Raw genomic sequence first — 27,417 nt, forward strand, 5'->3', positions numbered from 1 at the left:
GTAAACTACGATTTGCACCTTAAAAATCCAAGAACTGCATATATGCAGATCACAAAAGAAGAGCTATGATAAAATGAGGCGAAGTGTTTATCGCAGAATATAAATTGAATTTACTCAGATGTACATAAAATATCCTCAAAATAGCCAGTAATGCAGATACCACCATTTGATTTCATTTTCCTTTAGGACGCCTAGTTTTTTTCTTATCTGTGAGGCTTCAATAAAGCTCTATTTGTAGTTGTTTTATAAATAAACTGCTCTTTATTTGCTGAGATATAGTTCAGCAAGTTTATTCCACATTTTAGGATCCAGTAACCATAACTAGTTTTTAATAAGGTACTGATTTTTAAAGTACTATGCTCCTGAACACTGTACGTTTGAGGAGAGGCTGTATGAGTGTATATGGGAAATAACAGATAACGTCAACATCACTGCAGAACAGACAGAATGCTCACGAACAAATAAATATCTTTTTTAGCATCAAGATAGTAAAAAACAAGGTTATCTTAATAGATGGCGAATTATTAGCGGACTTCCTTCGGTAGCGTATGTGGTATTTGACTCATATGTTTGCACCACTGTCGAAAAGCAGTACTGAGAGCTGGGCTCTGTGACTGTGATGGATGTCCATCAATCTCCAGATCAAATATTGGCAGCTCCAGATGACAGTTTGTAAACAATGAAATCTCCTCTAAATTCCATCCACATTATTTTATGTTTGGCAGTTAATTCACAAATCGGGAACAGGTCTTCTGTAAATCTTTGTTGGATGCTGGAGTCGGCACTGTCGTTGATCATCTCTTTCATTACATTGATATCAATCTCAGGGACAGTTATCGAAAGCGTGTCGGCATCTGTCACATTTGATGGAAGTCCTCTGTCGTTATGCTTGTTGACAGTCGACTCCAACGTGGCATACCATTAACTGTTTCCTTGCCGTCCCGAAAGCGATTGATTCAATTGCGTTCTGCTCATGGTTTCTGTTCTGTATACATCAAATAAATCTTTATCGCCTTACCTCAGATAACAAACCTTTACTAGTTTCCTTTTACTGTATTTCTATATATGTTGATAAAGTCACTATGTCCGTCTGCCTGAAGCAAACTTATTTGCTTCAGCCTGTAATGTTTCCGTCTGAGGAGACAGAGACACTGATTCTCCTGGAAATGACGATCTAAATCGGTTGCCAAAACCACTGTACGGGCAGTAGGCCCAGGTGGACATCCAACATGTTGTTAGCCTGTAGCGTCAGCAACGACGGTAATAAAAAAGAAAGATTGAGGTGTGCGATGAAAATTCAGTGTGAATTTTCAGTGATATGATTTTATGATGACACTGCTACCCTCGGTGAAACTGAGAAAGAATTGCAGGACGGGTTGAATGGAATGAACTACCTAATGAATACATGATGTGGACTGAGACCAAACCGTAGGGAGACGAAAGTAATTAGTTGCAGATATTAGAGTAGATATAAACTTAGTATTAAAATTGGGGACCACGAAAGAGACAGAGGACTTCTGCAACCTTGGAAGCCATATAACACACGACAACGAAGCAGAGAGGACATAAAAATTATACTAGCTCGTGCAAAGAGGGTATTCCTCGCCAAACGGAGTCTGCTAGTATCAGATATTGGTTCTAATTTGAGGAAAAAGTTCTGAGGGTACGTTTGGAGCACAGCATTGTATGGAAGGGAATCATAGTCTGTGGAAAAACCGGAAAAGAAGAAAATCGAAGTGATTGAGATATGGGGCTATAGAAATATACTGATAATTGGGCGATCTGATAAGAAGGTAAGAAATGAGAGGTTTTCAGCAGAATCGGTGATGAGATGAACTTGTGGAAAACTTTAACAAGAAGAAGGGACATAACCACAGGACATTTACAGAGACATCAAGTAAAAACATCCGTGGTAGTTAGGGGGAGCTATAGAGGGTAAAAGATGTTCAGGATGACTGAGCTTGGAATAGATCCAACAAATAACTGAGGTGGAGAGCTTGACACAAGAAAGAAATACGTGGCGGTCCGCATCAAACTAATCAGAAGACTGATGACCCAGAAAACAGCAGAGGGCAGCCTCAATAGTACCAGTGAGGTGTCAATCGAAGTCATCTGACAGAATTTAAGAGCGTGGGATTTTTCAGATACTGGCTAAATAAAACTTTATTGAAGAATAGGCCTTTTCTTAGAAAGAATCGTGCTTGGCAAGTATTAGTTTTTGGCGTGTGAGAGGTGGGCGTTGTCATATAACCCTGCCCCTTTACCTGTTGATTCACGTATGATACGCAGAAAAAAAGCTGCTCCGTAGGTATGCTACTGTGAAAGAAGTTCTCTAATTTTTTCCATCTTGATCGTCACGCGATGTATAAGATAGGAAGAACAATAAATTTTTCTACTCTGGATCGCGACTCTGAAGTTTGAGAGTAAGGCTCATTACGATGCAGTGTGCTCTCAAGTTGATTAAACAAGGTCGTCGCGAAATGCGTGACTACTCTTCTAATCTTTTATTTTTCCTCCGTCAGTCCAATTTTGCAGTGGTCTTAGAAGGGCGATTAAAGCAGAGGAGACACCTTCATGCATTGGGGCTGTAACTAGAAAATAATAACACAGCAGCTTTATAATAAAAATCAAATCATGAAAAGTCTTCAACAGGAAGATGATGTCGAATGTTTTACATATTCGCAGGACTGCACACTCGTAAAAGTGGAGGTGTCTCATCAGACACGCCCATTGCTGTAGCTTTCACAGTACACAGCATTCTGTCTCTGTACCAAGTAATGTACGCGCAAAATCTAAAAAGAAACCATATCACCCTGAACACAATTTGTAATTTAACAATTGTTGTTTCTTTTTTCGAGCTTGAAACAACAACTGATTTTTTCTAACACACATAATTTTTGCTTCTCAGGTGTATTTTCTACAGGAAAGCGCTTTTTTTTAACTACAGATAACGATTAATGACATTAATTTATTTAGTTTCTTTCTCAGCTAGATAGTCCTCTATTAAAGATGTCCGTTTACGTTTGTTGATGACTTGCCTAAAACTGCTACTCGAGTATTTGAAAGCGGCAGTTAATTTGCTGTCAAAGTTAGATAAGGCAACATCCAAACAAGGAAATACGTTTTGCCGTCTGAACAGAAAAGTCATAAGCGAAGGACCTTTCGCAAGGGACGCAAATTACCTACGTAACTATTCTCTTTGTTGCTCGTGATGCGGATCAGGTAATGGCCGTCTGTATGCCTAAATCACACAAAGACGCTTGATAGAAAAGCGGTAACTGAACAAGAAAATGAAATTATGGTCAATAAAGCGCCAGTGCCTTTCCGCATTATCGTAATCTCGTACGTAGAAGCGTCCTCGTGGAAGTCCGTCAAAGTTTCGGATCACTATGAGTTCATCAATAAAGTAACCGCCTGTCAACTTTAAGCAAAGTCGATGTTTCCACGAAGTAGACCTCGTAGCTCTTTACTTAGTATTGCGAATACGTCATTAGCGCTCATTTGACGGCCTGATCGTTCAGTGTAAGGCTCAGCGCGCTTACTTGCAGGACCGGGAGTTGGTCTGGATCGAATCCACTTCCCTCACTACCGTCCGCTAGTCTGGTGCACCGACCCGCCCAAGTCTGGCTTCCGGGCGGTTTCCCCACGTCCGTCAGCAGAATGCTCGACTGGTTCCCCATCTCCGCCTCAGAAACAAAGCACACAAACAGTCAAAACACGGGAATGCTCACTACAATATTTACATGCTTTGAGGTTAGGTGGCGTGATCAACTTTCCTCCAGCCTTAGGTGGCGAGAGGGAGAGTACCATGGCCACAGAAGAACAACAGTGTTAAATACTGATAGAACATCATCAGAGACCTAAGTTAGGAGACAAGAATTAGACTACATTCAATACTGTCCGTGTTTGTTAATTTGTTATAATAATTTATAAAAGTGGCAGAAAGATGAAAACCGAACTCCCACCAGAACGGGATGATGGAATGGTTCCATTCAAAAGTAATCACCACACGCTTCAAGATATTTATCCCAATGGGAGACGAGCCGATCAATTACTGTTTCATAGAAAGCTATCGGCTGCTGACGAATCCACGTCCGCACCTATTCTTTCACTTCCTTGTCCAACTGAAACCTAAGTCCACACATGTCTTTCTTCAGGTCGTCTAAGATTTCAATGTCACACCGTGAAAGATCCGGGCTGAGCGGTGGATGTTGCAGTGTTTCCCAAGCAAATCGCCAAAACGTACCTTCGTCCAACTGGTACTGTGGGTGCGGGTGGTATCGTGGTCTGCTCGTCGAGTTCCTCGACCGTGGAACAACAATCACTGCGACGCGCCATAAGTCAAAACGCCCGGGAATGCTGTCGGACTGAATCATCCTGTTGCGCGATAACGCCCGCCCTACAGTGCCAAGCGGACGAAGATTATGCTTCATCGATTTGGTTGCGAAATAGTGTAACATCCTTTTTAGAGCCCGGGTCTTCCACCGTGTGATTTTCACATCTTTGGTGACCCGGTGAAATACCTGCGAGGACGCTGGTTTCAGTCGAATGAGGATGTGCAAGAGTGGGTCCGGTTGTGCATCCGTCAGCGGCCGACTGCGTTCAAGAAACAGGAATTGATCGTGTCGTCTCCCAGTGGAATAAAAGACTTATGATGTGTTGTGACTACTTTTGAGTGGAACCATTCCATGATGTTGATGATATTGGTTTGTGGGGCACTCAACATCATGGTCATCAGCGCCCATACAAATTCCAATCTTTCCATTTCCAGTTTCACCACTACCCGAATGTTGATGAGATGATGAGGACAACACAAACACCCAGTCCCCAGGCGAAGAAAAATCCCAGACTCGGCCGGGAAACGAAACCGGAACCCCGTGATCCAGAAGTAGCAATGCTAGCCACTAGACCACGTGATGCGGAACCATTCCATGGTACTATTGTGGCGAGTATTCGGTTTTCATTAATGTGCCCATTATACTTCCGCACTGTAGACTCCTAAATAATGTATAAGTAAATAAAAGTGAAATCGAATAAGAAAACACACGAACATAAAATGAAAAATCAGCTTCCCGAAATAACGTTCCCATGTGAATCAATTTGACGGAGGAAAATAAATATTTTTATTTAGCTTTCTTTTGTCTATTCAGCCGTACTTTTTTTTTATACTTACAGGTTATCGATTTTTAAAGTCAAAAGGCTCCATCTTCAAGACTACAAAAATGTGGGAATGGGTCTACCTCCAAAACATACATCTGCTCCTATGGACCCAGAGTAAACTGTTTACTATTTATCAACAAGTCTTAATTCACATTAGTTGAGGCTGATACATGAAAAAATGTTCCATCACCGTCGCTATAATGAGATGGCATTAGTATATTGGGAATATAGATCGGGAAAAGATGTGAATAAAGATATTGATTTTCCTCCGTGAAGCAGTGTTCCTCTCTGCTGCGCAGTTGTTTAAGGAATGTTCCATTTGCAACGTCCTTCAAAGGGCAAGGGGTGTTGCTGGTTATGAGCTTCTGGTTATACGTCGATCCGTGGTTAATGTGGCACAGTTATCGTGATGTTGCTATCCAGTGAAGGTGATGAAAATTTCAGACACCTAATGAGATACGTATGTATTAGCATTAGGCTGCTAAAAGAGAATACCTTCCTGACGTAGTAGAAACAGCAACGCAAGAGACTGGATCAGGTAATTCATGTATTCTATACTGTTGAGAGATCACTCGACTAACACGACAGGCGTGCCGAGCAGATGACCTTGTGTCATCACTTCATCCATAGTGCCCAAACATTGGTCCTGTACGTTGCTGCCTGATATACTCAAGTAGCTGCCACTCCATTCGTTGCTCTGGCAGACGATGCCATGGCAGAATATGCTCTCACCACCAATTACAAAGCTGCGTTCAGTCACCCTTCCAGTTACTTCCTTCGTTACACCATAGGACGCGGGCTGGGTGGCAGCGAGAAGAGAGAAAGCAAGAGCCAGTAACCCAGCTAGAAGGAAAAGATTCTTAACTGTGCTAGTTGATACTCTTGAGCACAACGTTGGTTATAATTTGTGCCACAATTACCATGCGATTAGCAACATCTATTTCTTTAAAGCTGCGACCCAAGTCTGAGGCCATTATGTCCACATTCAGGATGGCGAGGATGTACACCTTTCTCGGCCAACCAGCACTGGTCCACAGCTGATCCATCCAAGCCAGAATATGGTGCTATTCCTCAGAAGTGTCATCAAATCATCCGGAAGTCTACGAAATGATCTCGCTGATGTGTAGCTAAAACGGCACTGCTTGAATGAGTGAAATACCGTTGTCAGTAGCTCAACGTTTTTAAGTTTGATACATGTTTTCTACTACGTCCACAGCACAGCGTTTTCAGTCATTTTTATTTGGCAGATTCTCATATACAGTGCCTCATCCAGTGCCGTGTTTCCACTCTACGTCTTCAAAGGCGTACGTTTTTCATTTTTCTGTAGTGCAGAAAGCCGAATGGTGTACCACAAGCACTGGAAGTTAATCCCAAGGTTCCCATTCAAAATATTCCTGGTTCTTGATTTTTTTCTGTATACAATGTCTTTCATCCGGACGTCATGTTTCACTGTACGCTCATATTAAAAATCTGGCTGAGGTGTTACTCAAGTAGCGTGAAATAGTTCTACCAAAAAAACAGTGGATTCAAGTGCTAATTTACTTGAATATGAAAAAAAATTAATGTAAAAAAGTAGTCATATGTGCCAAGAAGAGAAATTTGCTCAGTAGTTGAAACGTACTGTGCATCAATTATATAAATATACTGAAACAAACAAATATTGCACTGCAATAACAGAAAATTAATGCACTTGTAGTAGTTATAAGTTTTAGTGGTTAACAAAAACATCAATCTGTGCGGTTGATCCCTGCGGAGGTTCGAGTCCTCCCTCGGGCATGGGTGTGTGTGTTTGTCCTTAGGATAATTTAGGTTAAGTAGTTCAAAATGGTTCAAATGGCTCTGAGCGCTATGGGGCTCAACATCTTAGGTCATAAGTCCCCTATAACTTAGAACTACTTAAACCTAACTAACCTAAGGACATCACACACACACCCATGCCCGAGGCAGGATTCGAACCTGCGACCGTAGCAGTCCCGCGGTTCCGGACTGCAGCGCCAGAACCGCTAGACCACCGCGGCCGGCCTAGGTTAAGTAGTGTGTAAGCTTAGGGACTGATGACCTTAGCGGTTAAGTCCCATAAGATTTCACACACATTTGAACATTTTTTGAAAAACATCAGTAAAGCTTCCAAGCAAACTTCTTGTGGTAGTTTGTATTGGATCTGTGACTGCGCTTTCTTTGTAAGAGAGTCTGTGGCTGGTTGGACTCGTTGTTGGAAGTTAATCGCCAGTAGTGTTGGGCAGTTGGAAGTTAGTCGCCAGCAGTGATGTATGTACTGTTGGGCAGTCGGAAGTCAACAGCCAGCAGTGATGGATGTTAGATGTGAGAAATTAGCATTGATTGAGGGTAGAGGTCTGCAGTGTTAGTGTAGGCTAACGATCTGTACATGTTCGAATTGGAGATTGAATATTATTCATGATTATATACCTTTGTACTAGATGACAAAGACGATTTATGTTCGTGTTTGAACTGAATGTCAGATAATTAAGGTAAAAAATACATTATTTGGTTTGCAACAAAATCTTTCCTTTGCTAACCACATGCCTATTAGTAATTAGTGGCTTTAGTAATTAGAATCTTTTATTTAGCTGGCAGTGTTGACGCTCCCTGTATTACAGTATTCGCGTAATGAACATTTTTATGAGGTAAGTGTTTAATGAAATGTATAGCTTATTGTTAAGATTTCTTTTTAGTCAGGGCAATTCTTTCGAATTAATTGCACTGCTGGCCATTAAAATTGCTACACCACGGAGATGACGTGCTACAGACGCGAAATTTAACCGGCAGGAACAAGATGCTGTGACATGAAAATGATTAGCTTTTCAGAGCATTCACACAAGGTTGGCGCCGGTGGCGACACCTACAACGTGCTGACATGAGGAAAGTTTCCAGCCGATTTCTCATACACAAACAGCAGTTGACCGGCGTTCCCTGGTGAAACGTTGTTGTGATGCAGCATGGACTATCAGCTCAGAGATCATGGCTGCGGTTACTCTTGACGCTGCATCACAGAAAGGAGCGCCTGCGATGGTGTACTCAACGACGAACCTGGGTGCACGAATGGCAAAACGTCATTTATTCGAATGAATCCAGGTTCTGTTTACAGCATCATGATGGTCGCATCCGTGTTTGGCGACAACGCAGTGAACGCACATTGGAAGCGCGTATTCGTCATCGCCATACTGGCGTATCACCCGGCGTGATGGTATGGGGTGCCATAGGTTACATGTCTCGGTCACCTCGTGTTCGCATTGACGGCACTTTGAACAGTGGACGTTACATTTCAGATGGGTTACGACCCGTGGCTCTGCCCTTCATTCGGTCCCTGCGAAACCCTACATTTCAGTAGGATAATGCACGACCGCATTTCTGGATACAGAAAATGTTTGACTGCTGCCCTGGCCAGCACATTCTCCATATCTCTCAACAATTGAAAACGTCTGGTCAACGGTGGCCGAACAACTGGCTCGTCACAATACGCCAGTCACTACTCTTTATGAACTGTGGTATCGTGTCTAAGCTGCATGGGCAGCTGTACCTGTACACGCCATCCAAGCTCTGTTTGACTCAATGTCCAGGCGTATAAAGGCCGTTATTACGGCCAGAGGTGGTTGTTCTGGGTACTGATTTATCAGGATCTATGCACCCAAATTGCGTGAAAATATAATCACATGTCATCTCTAGTATAATATATTTGTCCAATGAATACCCGTTTATCATCTGCATTTTTTGAGCAGTCAGATTGCGTTGCGCTAGAATATTGTGGGTCAGTGTTGATATGATAAGAAAAGTAAAGAGAAAATATTCTCAGTACATTCAGCTTTACTCAGCTATTTCAGAGTCAAATAACGTAGAAGTATCATCTTCTCACTCATTCTGCAATTTGAGTACAGACACACTCATTTAAATAAAGACGTTTCAGTTTGCTGAACGTTTCGATAAGAAAGATCATAGCTAAGGAGTGGTGGTGATAGTGGTGGTGGTGGTTGCGTGTACCGTGACAGAGACGCAGCAGCAGCAGCAGCAGCAGAACCGGTAGTCCGGTCTGCAGTTACTGGAGAAAGTGGCGAGCTGCGCCGCGGGCCGGCCGCAGGCATGCGGCTAAGCTCGCATCCGGTTCCGCCGCGGCCACGCACGTGCGGAGAGAGTGACTGGGCATACTCACGCACAACGCTCGCGCATACACGCGAGCCGGTCCGCGGCCAGTCGCGTGAGAAAGTTACGTGCCACCGACTGCCTGTGTAAGAAGCTGCGAACTTCCCGTCTGCACCTATACCGATGAACCGAAATAATATGACCGCCTACTTAATAGCTCATTTGTATGTCTTTGGAAGGAAATACACTACTGGCAATTAAAATTGCTACACCAAGAAGAAATGCAGGTGATCAACGGGTATTCACTGGACAAATATATTATACTAGAACTGACATGTGATTACATTTCCATGCAATTTGGATGCATAGATCCTGAGAAATCAGTACGCAGAACAACCACCTCTGGCCGTTATAACGGCCTTGATACCCCTGGACACTGAGTCAAACAGAGCTTGAATGGCGTGTACAGGTACAGCTGTCCATGCAGCTTCAACACGATACCGCAGTTCATCAAGAGTAGTGACTGACATATTGTGACGAGCCAGTTGCTCGGCCACCATTGACCAGAGGTTTTCAATTGGTGAGACATCTGGAGAATGTCCTGGCCACGGCAGCAGTCGAACATTTTCTGTATCCAGAAAGGCCCGCACAGGACCTGCAACATGCGGTCGTGCATAATCCTGCTGAAATGTAGAGTTTCGCAGGGATCGAATGACGCGTAGAGCCACGGGTCGTAACACACCTGAAATGTAACGTCCACTGTTCAAAGTGCCGCCAATGCGAACAAGAGGTGGCCGAGACGTGTAATCAATGGCACCCCATACCATCACGCCGGGTGATACGCCAGTATGGCGATGGCGAATACTCGCTTCCAATGTGCGTTCGCCGCGATATCGCCAAACACGGATGCGACCATCATGATGCTGTAAACAGAACCTGGATTCATCCGAAAAAATGACGTTTTGCCATTAGTACATCCAGGTTCGTCGCTGAGTACACCATCGCAAGCGCTCTTGTCTGTGATGCAGCGTCAAGGGTAATCGCAGCCATGGTATCCGAGTTGATAGTCCATGCTGCTGCAAACGTCATCGAACTGTTCGTGCAGATGGTTGTTGTCTTGCAGACGTCCCCATCTGTTGACTCAGGGATCGAGATGTGGCTGCGCGATCCGTTACAACCATGCGGATAAAATGCCTGTCATCTCGACTGCTAGCGATACGAGGCCGTCCAGCATGGCGTACCGTGTTACCCTCCTGAACCCACCGATTCCATATTCTGCTAACAGTCATTGTATTTCGACCAACGCGAGCAGCAATGTCGCGATACGATAAACCGCAATTGCGATAGGCTACAATCCTACCTTTATCAAAGTCGGAAACGTGATGGTACGCATTTCTCCACCTTACACGAGGCATCACAACAACGTTTCACCAGGCATCGCCGGTCAAGTGCTGTTTGTGTATGAGAAATCGGTTGGAAACTTTCCTCATGTCAGTACGTTGTAAGTGTGGCCACCGGCGCCAACATTGTGTGAATGCTTTGAAAAGCTAATCATTTGCATATCACAGCATCTCCTTTCCGTCGGTTAAATTTCGCGTCTGTAGCAGGTCAACTTCGTGGTGTAGCAATTTTAATGGCCAATAGTGTATTATCCTGTACACAGTAGCCTGCGAACCCTACCTTCTATGAAGAGTGGCGGACGTGCAACTGTTTAGCGCCTATTAGTAGTTTCATTGTCCTTCTACCTGTTCCCCACGACAGTAGCACGTGAACATTCGACCAGTGTCGCCGTTTTCGAGATACTCCTGCACAGGCTCTAAGAAATAATAATTTGCCCTTTGTCAAAGTTGCTTATCTCGATGGATCTCCGCATTTGCAGCCTATATCTTGGCTACGGTGCTCCTCCGTCCCTGTCCGCTCCGCTAACATACTTTTGCTAGCGTATCACGGGCCCGTAACGCCACCTGGTAGCATTCAATGTCGCGGTGGACAGTGGTCATAATCTTTTGGCTCGTCAATGTATAAATGACTCACCGAGTAACTTGACGCAACAGACAACAAACTGGGTGACGTTTCCGTCAGACTGGGAAATTTTTCTTTTTGCGGTGGGTCTTAGAAAGTAGATCACGTTGTAGCATCTAACATTAGTCCAGTAATAGTAGTAGCAGCACATAAGATCCACCCCTGCACTTCTAATTTAAGAAAGTACGGTTCGGGAAAGACAATCAGAAGTGGAGCAGATTTTATAAAAAATATTTAGGACTGCAGAGTTGATACAGGATCTGGGAACACATGGTTTGTAAAATAGTAATATAATATTCACTGTACCGATTGCCTTTTATCTCTCTTGAAGGCTCGCACAAAAATATCTGAGTATGCTGCGTGTTATCTTTCCTATCATTAACATTATCATACTTGATCAATATCAGTTAGATCCGCCTATTGGAGTAGACTATTACAGTGGGGTCTACCGACTATTAACATCGGCTTTTCTCTAATGGGGGAACAGAACTTTCATTATAGGCTCTCTGTACAGACTGCAAATTAATACTGCTCGTCTTGCACTGCGGAAAGGAAAACATTCAAAGAACGAAATTCCGTGAAATCTAAACGTCCAGGAAATGGCAACAAGTCTAGAAAGTTACGAGTTGTGCTTCGCTTCCTAGCTACTCGCTTGGGGGCTTACGGTTTGACCGCTTGCAGAATACATTTCAACCAGGAAGAAGAGGCCGTTCACGTCATGACCACAGCTGTTCCCAAAAATTTCATCTGATAAATTTCGTTGGTCCACAGGTACAATCGATAAACCATATGATGCTGATTAAAACAAAACAGAATGAGACTTCCTGGCAGATTAAAACCGTGTGCCGGACCGAGACTCGAACTTGGGACCTTTGCCTTTCACGGGCAAGTGCTCTACCAAGGTAGGAGACGAGGTACTGGCGGAAGTAAAGCTGTGAGGACGGGGCGTGAGTCGTGGTCAGTTGGTAGAGCACTGAAAACAGAATGAGGAAAATCTCTCCACTAACAACGACAACAAAGACTAACTTTCGCGAATGTAGGCAGAAATGACGCGCCCTTATCTAGCTTCCACACCTATCTTCACAATCGTAATGTTAAACAAAATAGTGGTAATGGCTGCACTCAATGATTTTATATCTTATGGATTTTGGAGGTGTAAAAGTTGTGATAATTTTTTGCTATTATAGATCTCAAATTAACTGCGTGGCAAACGTAAATTTAAATTTTTTTGGACGAGTACCTTCCAAATTATGTTTTTCCCTGAACTATACCTTCTTGGAAGTTATGTCAAAACAATGTACTAAACACAAGCCTGATCAAAGTATTATTATTACAGTAAATTATTATTGTTATTATATAAGATTGACTAATACAAGTATCAATTAATAGCAATATATTGCAGTATTCCTACCATTTTCTACCAAATCCCTCTCTTCAGTGCACCATCCTAGCTTACACCGCGACGCTCCATTGTTTCGTTGACGCGGTCTTTCCAACAGCATCTTGGTCTGCCGTGTTTAAGTCCCACAAGTCATTTCCTCTCAATTATTTTCTTTCGCTAATCCTATCGGTGTTTCAGTTGTATTCATTGTAGCTCTTTCTTCATCAGTACATTTTTTTCTCCATTCTTGATATTCTAACACAAGGTGAGTGCGATCTCCCGTTAATGATACCATAAATATGACAAATGTGCACTACAGATGATTCTATCAAAAACCGAATAGTTGGTAGTGAATAGCGACACAAGATTTGAAGTACACATCAGTGACGGAGCAGTTATGAGACAGGTAAAATACCTGAAGTATCAGGGGGAATATATTGACAAAAGTTGACTGGACAATACGAAAGTAAAATGCAAAGCACAGCTAAGGAATATCAGGAAGGGAGATGATAAACTAAATGGCTGAATCTGTCCTTTGATACGGATAAAAAATTTGGCTTTTAAATGCTCACAAATAGACCGATAATTCTCAAAATTGGATTATTTATTGCAGTATATTAAAACTATTTATATATCTAGTTCTTATTATCATTAAATCATAGACATCTGTACACTTTCTGACAATCTAAATTGTGTTGAGAGGGAGGGTGGGGAGAGGAGACGTCCCCCTCTCCAGAGCCGATTACTGGGGCCCACCTGGAAGAAATATGGAGCCCAATTTGCTTCAATAGTAAAGAATTTGGCACTCTTGGCGATTTACGTGCTTCAAAGCAGCGTATAAAACGAAGTTCAAATGGTTCAAATGGCTAACCACTATGGAACTTAACATCTGAGGTTACCAATCCCCTAGACTTAGAACCACTTAAACCTAACTAACCTAAGGACAACACACACATCCATGCCCGAGGCAGGATTCGAACCTGCGACCGTAGCAACAGCGCAGTTCCGGACTTAAGCGCCTAGAACTGCTCGGCCACAGCGGCCGGCTCAAATGAAGTCACCCTAGTCATAGGCTACATGATTCACTATCAGTCAGCACGTCGTTGTGATGGTGGACTGTTGCAGTAGGCTTTTCATACTGGGCAACCACGTCATGTAACGAATAGGTTTTATTCTTAACTGACAAGGTCAAATAATGATTTAAATGTTTATAAATGAACTTTTCAAGGAAAGGAAGGTACTTCCTAATTTAAGAAACACATTTCTCATACTTTTCCTTACCGCTGCAAAGGGGTCTCGACATAAAGGGAACAACACTATAAACGCAAGACGCCGTAGCTAGTAAATTACGTTTACAACATGGGAGTCGCAGTTGGCCTCGTATATTCTGAGAACCGGGGGCTCAAAATCCTATCGGACAGTCTACAGTTTGCGTTTTCTGAGTTCCCTAGGTTAGGCCAGTTTCCTCTCCTATAATCCTCCTATGGTGCTAGTGATTTGTCTCTGACTCCACCATCAATGAAACTTCTTTGTACTCACCAAGCATTTAATTGAGATACAGTGCTACTTTAAGAAATCCCAAAGCTACTTTAAAAAATCACAAACACTTTGAGAAACGCAAGGAAATGATAATAAACGTATCGAGCATTCGCTTTTGGTTGGGAAAGATTAGAATTACAGAGTGGTGGGACACAATAAGGCGTTGCGATTGAGTAGCAATGATATAAGTTAAACAGATTAAAATCGTATCATAGTTATATGCCAATTTCAATCGTTACATTACTTTCCTACTGAAGTCCGATTCGTTTAGACGTTAAAAATGCATTGTCGAGGAATAATGTTCGTAATTTACATGTCTGCCTGTTTCTAGTTTGAAACTTAAAGGATAGTAAAACAAGAGGTTATTATAGTCTTCATTATAACTGGTTCTTTGAAATTTTGATGGTATGCAGCATATTTTTCTGCCTGATGTTTCCTATGGTATCGCTAGGGACATCCACAAAGGCTATGAATACTGTTGGTTGATTCTACGACGTTATAAGCTTTTAGAAAGGGCAACACAATGCTCTTTACATCTCTTAACTAGCTGAAGCAGTAAACAATCATTTTAATCTAAAAGAAACAGTCAAGATCACCTTGTAAAAGGGAAACACATTTAACAGATGCACTAAGTATATCACAGAATTAAGACACTTGTAAAGTTTAATAATTTGATAATCGAGGCATTATTTTCATTAAGCACGTCTGGAGAGATATTTCCTATGGGGAACGCTAGTTCACGTGATATCCACACCTCCTACTCCGAATGACAGACACGATTTCTTCTATAGGATGCCAGTAACCTGATACGTCATACACCGAAAAAATTGGTATTTACGACGACATCCTCATTTTGTTCGGAAACCAATATCTCTAAACACGAAACTCGTTGAGAAGCTATATGAACTGCTAGTCGTCAAGATCGCATACAACGACCTATCGTATTCATGCCAAAAATGGCTCTGAGCAAACCCTACCTCGAAAACACACTGCTCTAGCTGCACAAACAGCATACAAACACATGTGAGTCAATACGTCTACGAAAAAAGAGACGATACACGGCAGCAACGGTTAATGATTTCAGATTGTCGAAAATAAAGTCTTGTCGCCGCAAATTACTATATAGTGTGTATAGTACTATGAAGAGCACTAATATTTGCTAAATAAGATTGACAACGATTGGAAACAAGTCGTTACCTCTGTCGAAACCCCCGGTACCAGCATTATCCGCAAAAAATGTCACGTTGCTGTGCCTACGTCCTCAATTATTTGTTTGATGTATTCTAATTTCTGTCTTCGTCTACAGTTTTTACCCTCTGCGACTGCCTCTAGCACCGTGGAAGTTATTTCCTGATGTCCTAACAGATGTCCTAACATCCTGTCCCTTCTCCTTGTCAGGGTCCACGTATTCCATTCCTCGACGATTCTGTGGAGAACCTCCTCATTCTTTACCATGTCAGTCTACCTAGTCAACATTCGTCTGTAGCACCACAACTGAAATGCTTCGATTCTCTTCCGTTCCGATTTTCCGACAGTCCATGTTTCATTGCCATACAATTTTGTGCTCCAAACTATATCTTCAGAAACTTCTTCCTCGAGTTAAGGCATGTGTTTGATATTGATAGACTTCTCTTGGTCAGGCATTACCTTTCTAAAAGTACTAGTCTGCTTTTTATGTCGTTGGTCCATCCATCATGGGCTATTTTTCTGCCTAGGAAACAGAACTGCTTAACTTCGTCTACTTCGTGATCCCTAATTCTGATGTTAAATTTATCGGTGTTGTCATTTCTGTTACTTCTCATTACTTTTGTCTTTCTTCGACTTACTCACAATCCGTATTTTGTACTCATCAGACCGTTCGTTCTATTCAACAGAGGCTGTAATTCTTCTTCACTTTCACTGAGCGCAGCAATGTCATCAGCGAATCTTAACACTGATGTCCTTCTACCTGAATTTTAATCCCACTCTTGAAACTTTAGGGGTGAAAGAGTACATCCCTACCTTACATCCAACATCCATTTTAGATCTAGTACTTCGTTCTTCGTCTTCCAGTCTTATTGTTTCCTCTTGTTTCCTGTACGTATTGTACATCATCCGTCTTTCTACATAGCTTCCCATATTTTTTGAGACCCGCTTCAGTAGACATTAAGATAGTTGTGTCCACTCTTGACTTTCATGAGGGCGGGAATACTACTGAGCACACTTCCACTGAGGTACCTGAACAGCTGTGTAAGAATCGTAGCCCATTATTCCTCAACAACCGAGACCAGAGACGGTAGTAATTTGGACGCTCAGGCCTGGAGCCAAGTCGACGTTCTAACTCACCCAAAAGGCGTTCCATTGGGTTCAGGTAGAGATTCTGCGCTGATCAGTCCAGGAATATTATTATCCGCAAACCACCGTCACACAGATCCCGCTTTATGACAGGATGGACTGCATGCATTGTGACACAAACCACCACCGTCTACGACCTATTCCTCTAATGTACGCTGTGCACAACGCTGCAGAATGTGTTCATATCTTTCCGGCTTTAACGTGCTCGTTAGCGCAAAAGTGGGACCACACTCTAAAGATGACAAACACAATGCCGTAATACCATTTCCTCCGTACTCCACTGTGGCACAAAACATGGCTGGTAACGTCCCAATGCATTCACCACACCCAAACCCTTCCATAGGACGCCACAACGTATAGAGTGATTCCTAACTCCAAATCACTCGTTTCCAGTCACCCGCTGTCCAGTGACGTCACCCTTTGCACCACGTCAAGTGTCTCGTAGTATTTATCACAGAGATGTGTGGTTGATGAATAGCTTCTCGACTATTGTACTCCATTCATTTTAACTCCCCACGCGTGGCCACTGTGCTAGCTGGACTGCTGGTGGTATTTTGGAACTCACGAGTCATTTCTTCCGCTGATTTCATGCGATTTTGTACACCCACTATTCGCAATGCTCGACGATTCCAGTCCGTCGCTGGGTGATGTCTGTCTAATCTTCGGTTAGCTGCGGTTGTTCCTTTTCGTTTCCGCTTCACAGTCAGATCACCAACACTCGGATTGGGGAGCTTTGTAAGGATTGGAATGTGCGTCTTGGATTTGTTACTCATGTGATATTCAATAACCAGACCTCGTCAATGAGCTCTCGTAACCTCTCCATTCTGGTATTACTACTTATCTGCCGAAAGCCTCTTAGCCACAAATAATCCTGATCTAATAGAGAGCGTCATGACGAATACAAGGATTAGTGAACACAAGGTCATTGTAGCGAGGCTCAAAACCATATCAACCAAAACCACTAAAAATAAAGACAATATATATATATTTAAAACAGCAGAAAAAAATTCGCTTGATGCCTTCCTCAGAGAGAGTCTCCATTCCTTTCAAGCTAATTATGTAAGTGTAGACCAGTTATGGCTCAAATTTAAAGATACAGGATCGACAGCAATAGATAGATTCATATCGCATAAGTTAATAAGAGACGGGACTGATCCACCATGTTACACAAAACACGTCAGAACACTGTTGCAGAAGCAACGAAAAAAGCATGCCAAATTCAGAACACTGCGAAATTCCCAAGTCTGGCCAAGTTTCAAGGAAGCTCAACATTTAGTGTGTACGTCAATGCGAGATGCTTTTAATAATTTCCACAATGAAACATTGTCTCAAAATATGGTAGCAAACCCAAAGAGATTCTGGTCGTGTGTAAAGTACACCAGTGACAAAAACCAGTCAATACCGTCACTGCGCGATAGCGATGGAAATGTTACCGATGATGGTGCCACTAAAGCGAAGTTACTAAGTACAGTTATCCGTAATTCCTTCACGAAAGAAGACGAAGTAAGTATTCGAGAATTCGAAACCAGAAAAGCCGTTAGCGTGAGTGACATAAAAGCAGATATCTTAGGTGTTGCGAAACAACTCAAATCACTTAAGAAAAGCAAGTCTTCCAGTCCAGATGGTAAACCAATCAGGTTCCTTTCAGAGTATGCTGACACAATAGCGCCTTTCTTAGCAATCATATACAACCGCTCACTTGACGAAAGGTCTGTTCCTAAAGACTGGAAAATAGCACAGGTCACACCAACAGTGAAGAAAGGAAATAGGAGTAACCCATTGAATTACAGATCCATATCACTGACCTCAATTTGCAGTAGGATTTTAGAGCATATACTGTACTCGAACATTATGAATCACCTTGAAGAAAATGTCTTATTGATACATAACCAACACGGATTCAGAACATATCATTCTTGTGCAACACAGCTAGCTCTTTATTCCCATGAGGTAATGAGTGCTGCCGACAAGGGATCTCAAATCGATTCCATACTTCTAGGTTTCCAGAAGGCTTTTGATACCGTTCCTCAAAAGCGACTATTAACCAAAATGCGTGGATTATGGAGTATCGTCTCAGTTGTGTGACTGGATTCGTGATTTCCCATCAGAGAGATCACAGTTCGTAGTGACAGACGATAAATCATCGAGTAGAACAGAAGTGATATCTGGCGTTCCGCAAGGTAGTGTCATAGGCCCTCTGCTGTTCCTGATTTACATAAATGATCTAGGTGATAATCTGAGCAGCCCCCTTAGACTGTTTGCAGATGATGCTGTAATTTACCGTCTAGTAAAATCATCAGACGATCAATTCAAACTACAAAATGACCCAGAGAGAATTTCTGTATAGTGCGGAAAGTGGCAATTGGCACTAAACAAAGAAAATTGCGAGGTCATCTACATGGGTACTAAAAGAAATCCGATAAATTTTGGGTACACGATAAATCGCGCAAATATAAGGGCTGTCAATTCGACTAAATTACGAGCAACTTAAATTGGAAAGACCACACTGATAATATTGTGGGGAAGGCGAAACAAAGACTGCGCTTTGTTGGCAGAACACTTAGAAGATGCGATAAACCCACTAAAGAGACAGCCTACATTACACTTGTCCGTCCTCTGTTGGAATACTGCTGCACGGTGTGTGATCCTTACCAGGTAGGATTGACGGAGGACATTTAAAAATTGCAAAGAAGGGCAGCCCGCTTCGTGTTATTGCTCAATAGGGGTGAGAGTTTCACTGATATGATACGCGAGTTGGGGTGGCAGTCACTGAAACAAAGGCGGTTTTCTTTACGGCGAGATCTATTTACGAAATTTCAATCTCCAACTTTGTCTTCCGAATGCGAAAATATTTTGTTGACACCCATCTACGTAGGGAGAAATGATCATCATAATAAAATAAGAGAAATCGGAGCTCGAACGGAAAGTTTTAGGTGTTCCTTTTTCCCACGCGCCATTCGAGAGTGGAATGGTAGAGAAGTAGTATGAAAATGGTTCGATGAACCCTCTGCCATGCACTTAAGTGTGAATTGCAGAGGAACCACGTAGATGTAGACGTAGAACATAGTACCTTCTGGCCTCCTTTAGTGGCCACAATAGTGGAATAGGGAATTTCAAGATAAATCTTGCGACAATATGTATCTTCGCGGTACATTTACGAGAAAGGCAGAGCCGCGGGAGACAGGACACTGGGGACTTTCAGCGCGGTAAAATGTCCTGATGCTTTTTTAACACGAGTTGCGTGACGGGAGGTCGGGGAAAGGCCGTCCCCGGCTCCCACTTTCTCTCTGGAGCCGCCAGACGCCGTCGCTGCGCCTCACGTTTGGGATCTCGCCTCCAGCGTGACTCACGTCGAGAACATTCCGCAACACTGTCTACTGTGTACCAGCACAATCTCCCGTGTCGTTTCAGGGCCTGGGAAGGTCGAGTGAAGCTCCAACACTGATAAATACTAGTCCTTACTCAGCTCCATCTATCGGCACCCGCGTCAACCATGCAGTCAGTTTAAAAAGAAAGGAACACGGTTGAGTTTTCTACACGATAGCTTCATAAAAGAAAATACATGTTTTTTTAATAAATCGCTTTTCAGTGATTTTCAGGTTTCACATGTGATGTGACACGATCTCCATCTGTTTTACTGCAAAGGCCGCAGTGAATTGTGTCGCAGAGGCTGTGCAAATATGCTTCTCAATGTAATGGAGACGCCTACACCCGGAAGAACATCATCCTTATATTACATTTAGGAGATAAAAGTAATGGGGTAGCGACATGCACATATACAGATGGAGCCAATATCACGTACATGTGGTATAGAAGGGCAGTACATTCGCGAAGCTGTCATTTGTACTCATGTGAAAAGGTTTCCGACGTGATTATGGCGGCACGAAAGGAATTAACAGACCGTGAATGCGGAATAGTTGTTGGAGCTAGGCGCATGGTACATAAAATTTCGAAAGTCGTTAGGGAGTTCAGTACTCCGAGATCCGCAGTGTGAAGAGTGTGCCGAGAATACCAAATTTCAGGTGTTACCTTTCACCATAGACGATGCAGTAGCGGACGGCCTTCACTTAACGACCGAGAGCAGAAACGTTTGCATAGAGTCGTCACTGCTAACATACAAGGAACACTGCGTGCAATAAACGCCGAAATCAACGTGGGACGTACGGCTAACGTATCCGTTAAGACAGGGCGGTGAAATCTGGCTTTAAAGGGCTGTGACAGATGACGACCGACGCGAGTGCCTTTGCTAACAGCACGACATCGCCTGCAGTGCCTCTCCTGAGCTCATGATCATATCGGTTAGCCCCTAGACAACCATAAAACCGTGGCCTGGTCAGATGAGTCCTGATTTCAGTTGGCAAGAGCTGATGGTAGGTTTATAGTGCGGAGCAAACCACACGAAACCATGCACCCAAGTTGTCAACAAGGCACTGTGCAAATTGATGGTGACTCCATAATGGTGTGGACTATGTTTACATGGAATTGACTGGATCCTCTGGCCCAACTGAAACGATCATTGACTGGAAACGGTTATGTTCGGCTACTTGGAGACTATCTGCAGCCATTCATGTTCTCAAACAACGATGGAATATTTATGGATGACAATGCACCACGTTACCGGACTACAGTTGTTCACGCTTGGCTTGAAGGACATTTTGGACAATTTGAGCGAATGATTTGGCCACCCATATCGCTAGACATAATGTCATCTAACCTTTATGGGACATAATGGAGAGGTCAGTTCATGCACAAAACCCTGCACCAGCAACACTTTCGCTGTTATGGACGGCTATACAGATAGCAATATTTCTGCGGGGGACTTCCAACAACTTGTTGAGTCCATGCCACGCCGAGCTACTGCACTACGCTGGGAAAAACAGATATCCCATAGCTTTTGACACCTCAGAGTAATCATCCACATGCTGTGAATGTCATTAATTCAGTGACAGGAATACCGGCAGTGCTGTAGGAACCATGTGGCATCTGCCTATGCACACGTGGATAACAGATAACAGCTCACATGTGCGGCACTGAAGGAGGAGGATGTACCAATATTGTCGAGCACCGTGTAGTCTTATCGTAAGCAGTCATATCCAGGGAAGAGTAATGCTGAACGAACAAAATTTGGGAAGAATCTATGGACTTGTGCTAAAGAAATGCACACACTCGCCAAAGATCGCAGAATTGGCTCTGAGCACCATGGGACTTAACTTCTGAGGTCATCAGTCCCCTAGAACTTAGAACTACTTAAACCTAACTAACCTAGGGACATCACACACACCCATGCCCGAGGCAGGATTCGAACCTGCGACCGTAGCGGTCGGGCGGTTCCAGACTGTAGCGCCTAGAACCGCTCGGCCCCCCCGGCCGGCGATCGCAGAATTGTAGGTGTAAAATTTTTGCAATTGTTATCAGAAGCAGTAATTCTACAAACTAGTGTCATGGGGTTAAATCCAATATCTTTTTGCATCACTGCTCTAATCTTATCTTTCTACAGCTGCTAATGATTCACTTCTTTAACACCTGAATTTTTGTAAAATTTTGGATACATTCGATTCTCGTAATCTAATTTCAAGTATCTTCTGATTTCAGCAACGGCTAACTGTACTCTTTTCTATGGAGTTAAAAATGGCGATTTGGCAAACAGAGGTGAGATTATCGCTGTGAATATGTTTCACTTTAACCTTAGCATCGGGGTCGAGTGTGACGTTATACGCCTTTCTTTCATTTTTTCTGTGTCACAACTTTCATTCGCATACTTTTCGCTCAAAAATTACATCTGTTTCATCAAAACTGTAATACAAGGGAAGTAAGTATGTATATTTTATGATTCACTTTCGATTTGGCCAGTCTGAGCGCTACAGTCTGGAACCGGGATCCGCTACGGTCGCAGGTTCGAATCCTGCCTCGGGCATGGATGTGTGTGATGTCCGTAGGTTAGTTAGGTTTAATTATTTCTAAGTTCTAGGCGACTAATGACCTCAGAATTTAAGTCGCATAGTGCTCAGAGCCATTTGGCTAGTCTGCTTCTATGCGGTTTACAATTAGCAACAAATTTCTACGTCTCTCCTCTGTTTATTCCCAAATAACTATTAAAAACACAAGAACTACATTTTGTAAACGTAAACGCCAGTCATTGGTTAGGTCTTATGCCTGTTTCGATTGGCCGACTGCTGCGTACAAGGCAGCTCGAGGAGCGATCTGTGATCGTTGAACATGTGATCAGCGTGTCGCCAGCCCCTTCAGCCGTTATTGACAGTAGGTAAACCCTGACGATGTCGCTGCCTTGTTATTGAAGCAGATCCTCATTCGTTTGTGATACGTTGAACACCGTATAAAAACTAAGAAAACTTTTTGTGTTATATATATTTTTCATTTCTCTTGGGAATGATCTATGATTTTAGTCATTTGGACGAACTACATTAAAAGCATTTACTGTGCTGAATTTCAAATATTTATCACAAACTCCCTCTCAAATTCTGAAGGTGACCAAGGGTAAAATACAAGGAGCGAAAGGCTATTTACAATTTGTACAGAAACAAGATGGTAGCTGTAAGAGTCGAGGGGCATGAAAGGGACGCACTGGTTGAGAAGGGAGTGAGGCAGGTTTGTAACCTATCCTTGATGTTATTCATATGTATATTGAGCAAACAGTAAAGGGGAAAAAAAAGAAAAATTGGGAGTATAAATTAAAATCCATGGAGAAGGGACAAAAACTTTGTTTGCCGACGACATTGTAATTCTGTCAGAAACAACAAAGGACCTAGAAGAGCAGTTGAACGGAATGGACAGTGTCTTGAAAGGAGGATATAAGATGGGCATCAGAAAAAGCAAAACGAGGTTGATGGAATGTAGTCGAATTAAATCAGGCAATGCTGAGGGGATTAGATTAGGAAATGAGAAACTTAAAGTAGTAAATGAGTTTTGCTATTTGGGGAGCAAAGTAACTGATGATGGTCGAAGTACAGAGAATATAAAATGTAGACCGGCGATGGCAAGGAAAGCGTTTCTGAAGCTGTGAAATTTGTTAACATCGAACGTAAAGCTAAATGTTGGGAAGTCTTTCCTGAACGTATTTGTCTGGAGTGTAGTCATGTATGGAAGTGAAACACGGATGACAAATAGTTTACACATGAAGACAATAGAAGCTTTCGAAATGTTGCGCAATAGAAGAATGCTGAAGATTGGATTGGTAGATCATGTAACTGATGAGGAGATACTGAACAGAATGGGGAGAAAAGGAATTTGTGGCATAATCTGACTAGAAGAAGGGATCAGTTTGTAGGACACATTCTGAGGCATCAAGGGATCACCAATTTAGTAATGGAGGGCAGCGTGGAGGGTAAAAATCGTAAGAGACCAGGAGATGAATACACTAAGCAGATTCAGAGAGGTAGGTTGCAGTAGTTACTCGTAGATGAAGAAGCCTGCACAGATAGAATTGTATGGAGAGCTGCATCAAACCGGTCTCTGGAGTGAAGACAACAACAACAACAACATCACAAACAAAAGCTACGACAGAAACACGACATCAGCCACATATCATACGAACGGCGAGCCAGAGTATCACACGTTGGTGTCCAGGCTCAGAGCTTTCAATATTTCAAAGGACATTTTCAAAGCCGCTATCTAAGACACGTCGAAAGCATAGCAGTTTAACGTCAGAGGTGTAGAGTTGCACAGCTGGATGAACTTTGTTTATCGTCCAGTGAATCTCGCGACACCCCGAGATGGAAAACGACAGTGCAGGATTTGTGATTAATACGCGGAACTGCGCAGCTGTAAAAAGCAGGAAATGCTGGTCACCTCTGGTAATGAGTTATCACGCATTCGTTCCCAGAGACGCTGCCGCGTCGTGTGTAAGAAAAGCGGCTAGCCAGAGTACGGTACAGGCGGGAGCGAGGTCTGGCCTTGGTGTCGTCCGCTTGGAAGCCTCCCAGGAAGTGTGCCGCGCCGCTCGTCAATGGGCGAGCCGCAAGGACAGCCCAGCACACGTGCCCTGTCACCGACTACAGACCCCACAAGCTCTCATCCGCACTCTGCGGTAGCTTAGGTGCTTCTTCCTGCCCCTTATCTGAGCGATAGATAAATAATAGCCATCCGACTGTTCAAAGAAAAGAACGTAGAATTAAAGTAGACATCACCGTCTCTATTACATTATACATTAGTGGGAAGTGAGACGAGACTCCACTGCCACTGAAAGGCAAACATGTTGCTTCTTTTCGATTCTCGGACGCTTCAAACGATTACAACTGGTTCATTGGGCATGATGCCTACTCAGAACATACGCGTAGAATTTAAGCAATGGAGCGATACAGGTGTGATCATGGTGCAGCAACAGGCAACTTTGATCACACCTTACTGAAATGTGCAGTTTGTGGATCCCTGATGGCAGAAGGGAGGTACTACTGCAGGAAACTCCCGACTACGAGGTGCTGCTTGATGAGACGTAATCCGCGAATGCATCAGTCGCAGTTTTCTCAGAAACTGTCGAAAACCAATGTGTTCACCAGACAATGCGTACCTACGCCCGAAATACACCACGTGCTATGGAGAAACTTAACGAAACTAGATGTAGAGTACGTCATTAATTACACAGATGGGGAAACTGGAAATGATTCAGCACAGTACACCGCCTACGTACCTTTGGATACACTATGTGCATGAAGCTTGTACGAAATTAAAATTACATGCGAAGTACCATTGTCAACGAAGACAACAGTTACTTAGTAAGAACGTAGTTAATGATGTTAGCTGTCTCTGCTACATATTTTGATAATAGTGTAATAATTCTCTTTTATTCCTTAACTATTTTTCCATTTCTCCCTATTTCCTCCCTCATCCTTCATTTATCATCATTATCGTCACCATCGTAATCATTGTCACCGTAATTATTATTTTCTAACGTAATATTAAGTAGTGGGCTACTTAAAGGGTAAACGGTCAATATATGCCGTACTTTGAAGTTTATCTTAAGAAAACTGCCGGAATGATTATCTATCGACAGGGATCGAGAACTTAACACCAATCTAATATCGGAACTAACTACAAATAAAATGTTCTTATATATGTACTGCACGTCTTAGCTCGGAAAAAAAGATCTTATGTAAGAACTTACAATCCCTATTAGCACTCTTAGTGATGGACTTCTTTAACTATAAGTAGAAGAAATGAAAAAAATGTGCTATGTATGCAAAGCTGTGGATTATCCTTACAACACTCCGTATGCCACAGTTTTCTTTTGTAATTAACGAAACGTATTTGCATCATTTTCTGTGGAACATATTCGCAATACCGCTTGCTACCGTAGGAGCCCAGATTTCTCTAATTTTATGTTCGTGATCCTTATGCCTCAAGTACGTTGGTGATAGTAGGATCGTTCTGCGGTCTGTCGCAAACGGCAGTTCTATTAATTTTCTCAAAAGAGTTCTGCGGAAAGAACATCGTGTTCCCTCCAGGGATTCGCATTTGAGTTCACGGAACGTTTCCTTACTAATAGCCTATTATACGACAGTAACGGTGACAAATCTAGCAGCACATCCTTCGGTTATTTGGATGTCTCCATTCATCCTATTTGGTGGTGGTACTAATCACTCGAACAGTGCTCAGTAATGGATCCCACAAGTGTTTTGCATCCAGACTCCTTTCTAGACTGAGCTATACTTTCGCAAAATTCTCCCAATATACCAAAGTCGACGATACCCAAATACATCCACTGTTCTTAACGTCCGCGCACGCCTGTAGCTACTGGGAACTGTCGACGCGCCACACGTGCTGCCCGGCACGTTCAGGGCAGGCTCCTGCTGGTTCTGAGATACGATTCCGTCCACGTTACGGCTGCTCAAGGCTGTGAGGCACCCTGAGGCCAGACAACTGGATTCGCTGTCCGTACAACGTGAGCGGCGTCGCGCGTGAATGGCGACGCTTCACGCGTGCAGAGGGTATGTCTCGGTTAACAGAGCCGCTCGCTTTAGTGGTATGTCTTGCAAATGATCTCCAAAAACAGTTCATGTTATGCAGAGTGAGTTTTTCACTCTGCAGCATAATCCACGCTATACGTGATTGCTTTAAAGTTCAAACAGTGAATAGTTTTTTTAAATTTAAATGTAAATGTTAAAACTATTAAAATAAAACTGAATGAAATGTCCTGTAGTGGCAAAATCCGACACGCTCGTGTACATTTGCACACAAACACAGTAGCTGACAACATAAAATACGAGCGTCCCGTGTGTTTTCGTAGCGTGTGCTGTGGCTGGCGTCCAGGTCACAACAGAGCCCAGTACTTTCGTGAATAACATCTACGATGGGTATTTTGTTGCTTGGCATAGGCCGACAAGAGCATATTTTTAATCGGAAAGTGTACAATTTGCGACTTAACACACACCTGATATTCATCATTAATGATGGTCTTTTTATCAATTAAGGATGCTTTGTTTTTATCAAATGCGAAGGGGAGAAAACTTTACGTAACCACGCCAGCTGTTACTCTGTGGCATTCTGTAACCTATAACATGACATTTGTATTTTTACAGAAGACGTAACGTAAAAGTTGCGAAACCGGTTGTGTGGGTTTATACGTGACCTGAACAAATCAGCTACAGCGGACATTTCTTTCAGTTTTCCTTTAATAGCTATAACACCTGTACTTAAAAAAAATGGTAAAGCAATAAGGTGTAAACATTTTAGCTGTGGTAGCCCCAGTTTAAAAATTATCTGTATAGTCTGTATTGTTCTGAAACTTACGGACAGATTAAAACCTCGTAACATACTGGGAGTCGAACTCAGAACCCAACCGCTCGTGGGCAACGTTCTTGACTTCTTAAGTATCCAGGTACGACTGAGGACTTCGCTACCCATTGCCCCTCCTCCTCCCCGCCCTCTCCCCT

At 42.9% G+C, this 27,417-nt stretch overlaps 1 protein-coding gene across 2 annotated transcripts in view; it reads right to left on the reverse strand.

Annotated features, from left to right (window-relative positions):
- The window catches only part of LOC124544625 (alpha-tocopherol transfer protein-like), a 131,011-nt gene that overhangs the window by 68,871 nt on the left and 34,723 nt on the right, over positions 1 to 27,417 (reverse strand). Inside the window, exon 1 of one of the 2 annotated variants that reach the window (XM_047123225.1) lies at positions 3,543 to 3,695. The exons of the other annotated variant lie outside the window; for it this stretch is intronic. Within the exon in view, the coding sequence (XP_046979181.1) occupies positions 3,543 to 3,680 (138 nt within the window). The 5' untranslated portion in view covers positions 3,681 to 3,695. Of the gene's footprint in view, positions 1 to 3,542; positions 3,696 to 27,417 lie in introns of those variants that run through there. 2 annotated transcript variants of the gene reach the window in all.

This window comes from Schistocerca americana, chromosome 8, assembly GCF_021461395.2.
Source record: "Schistocerca americana isolate TAMUIC-IGC-003095 chromosome 8, iqSchAmer2.1, whole genome shotgun sequence".
NCBI lineage: Eukaryota > Metazoa > Arthropoda > Insecta > Orthoptera > Acrididae > Schistocerca > Schistocerca americana.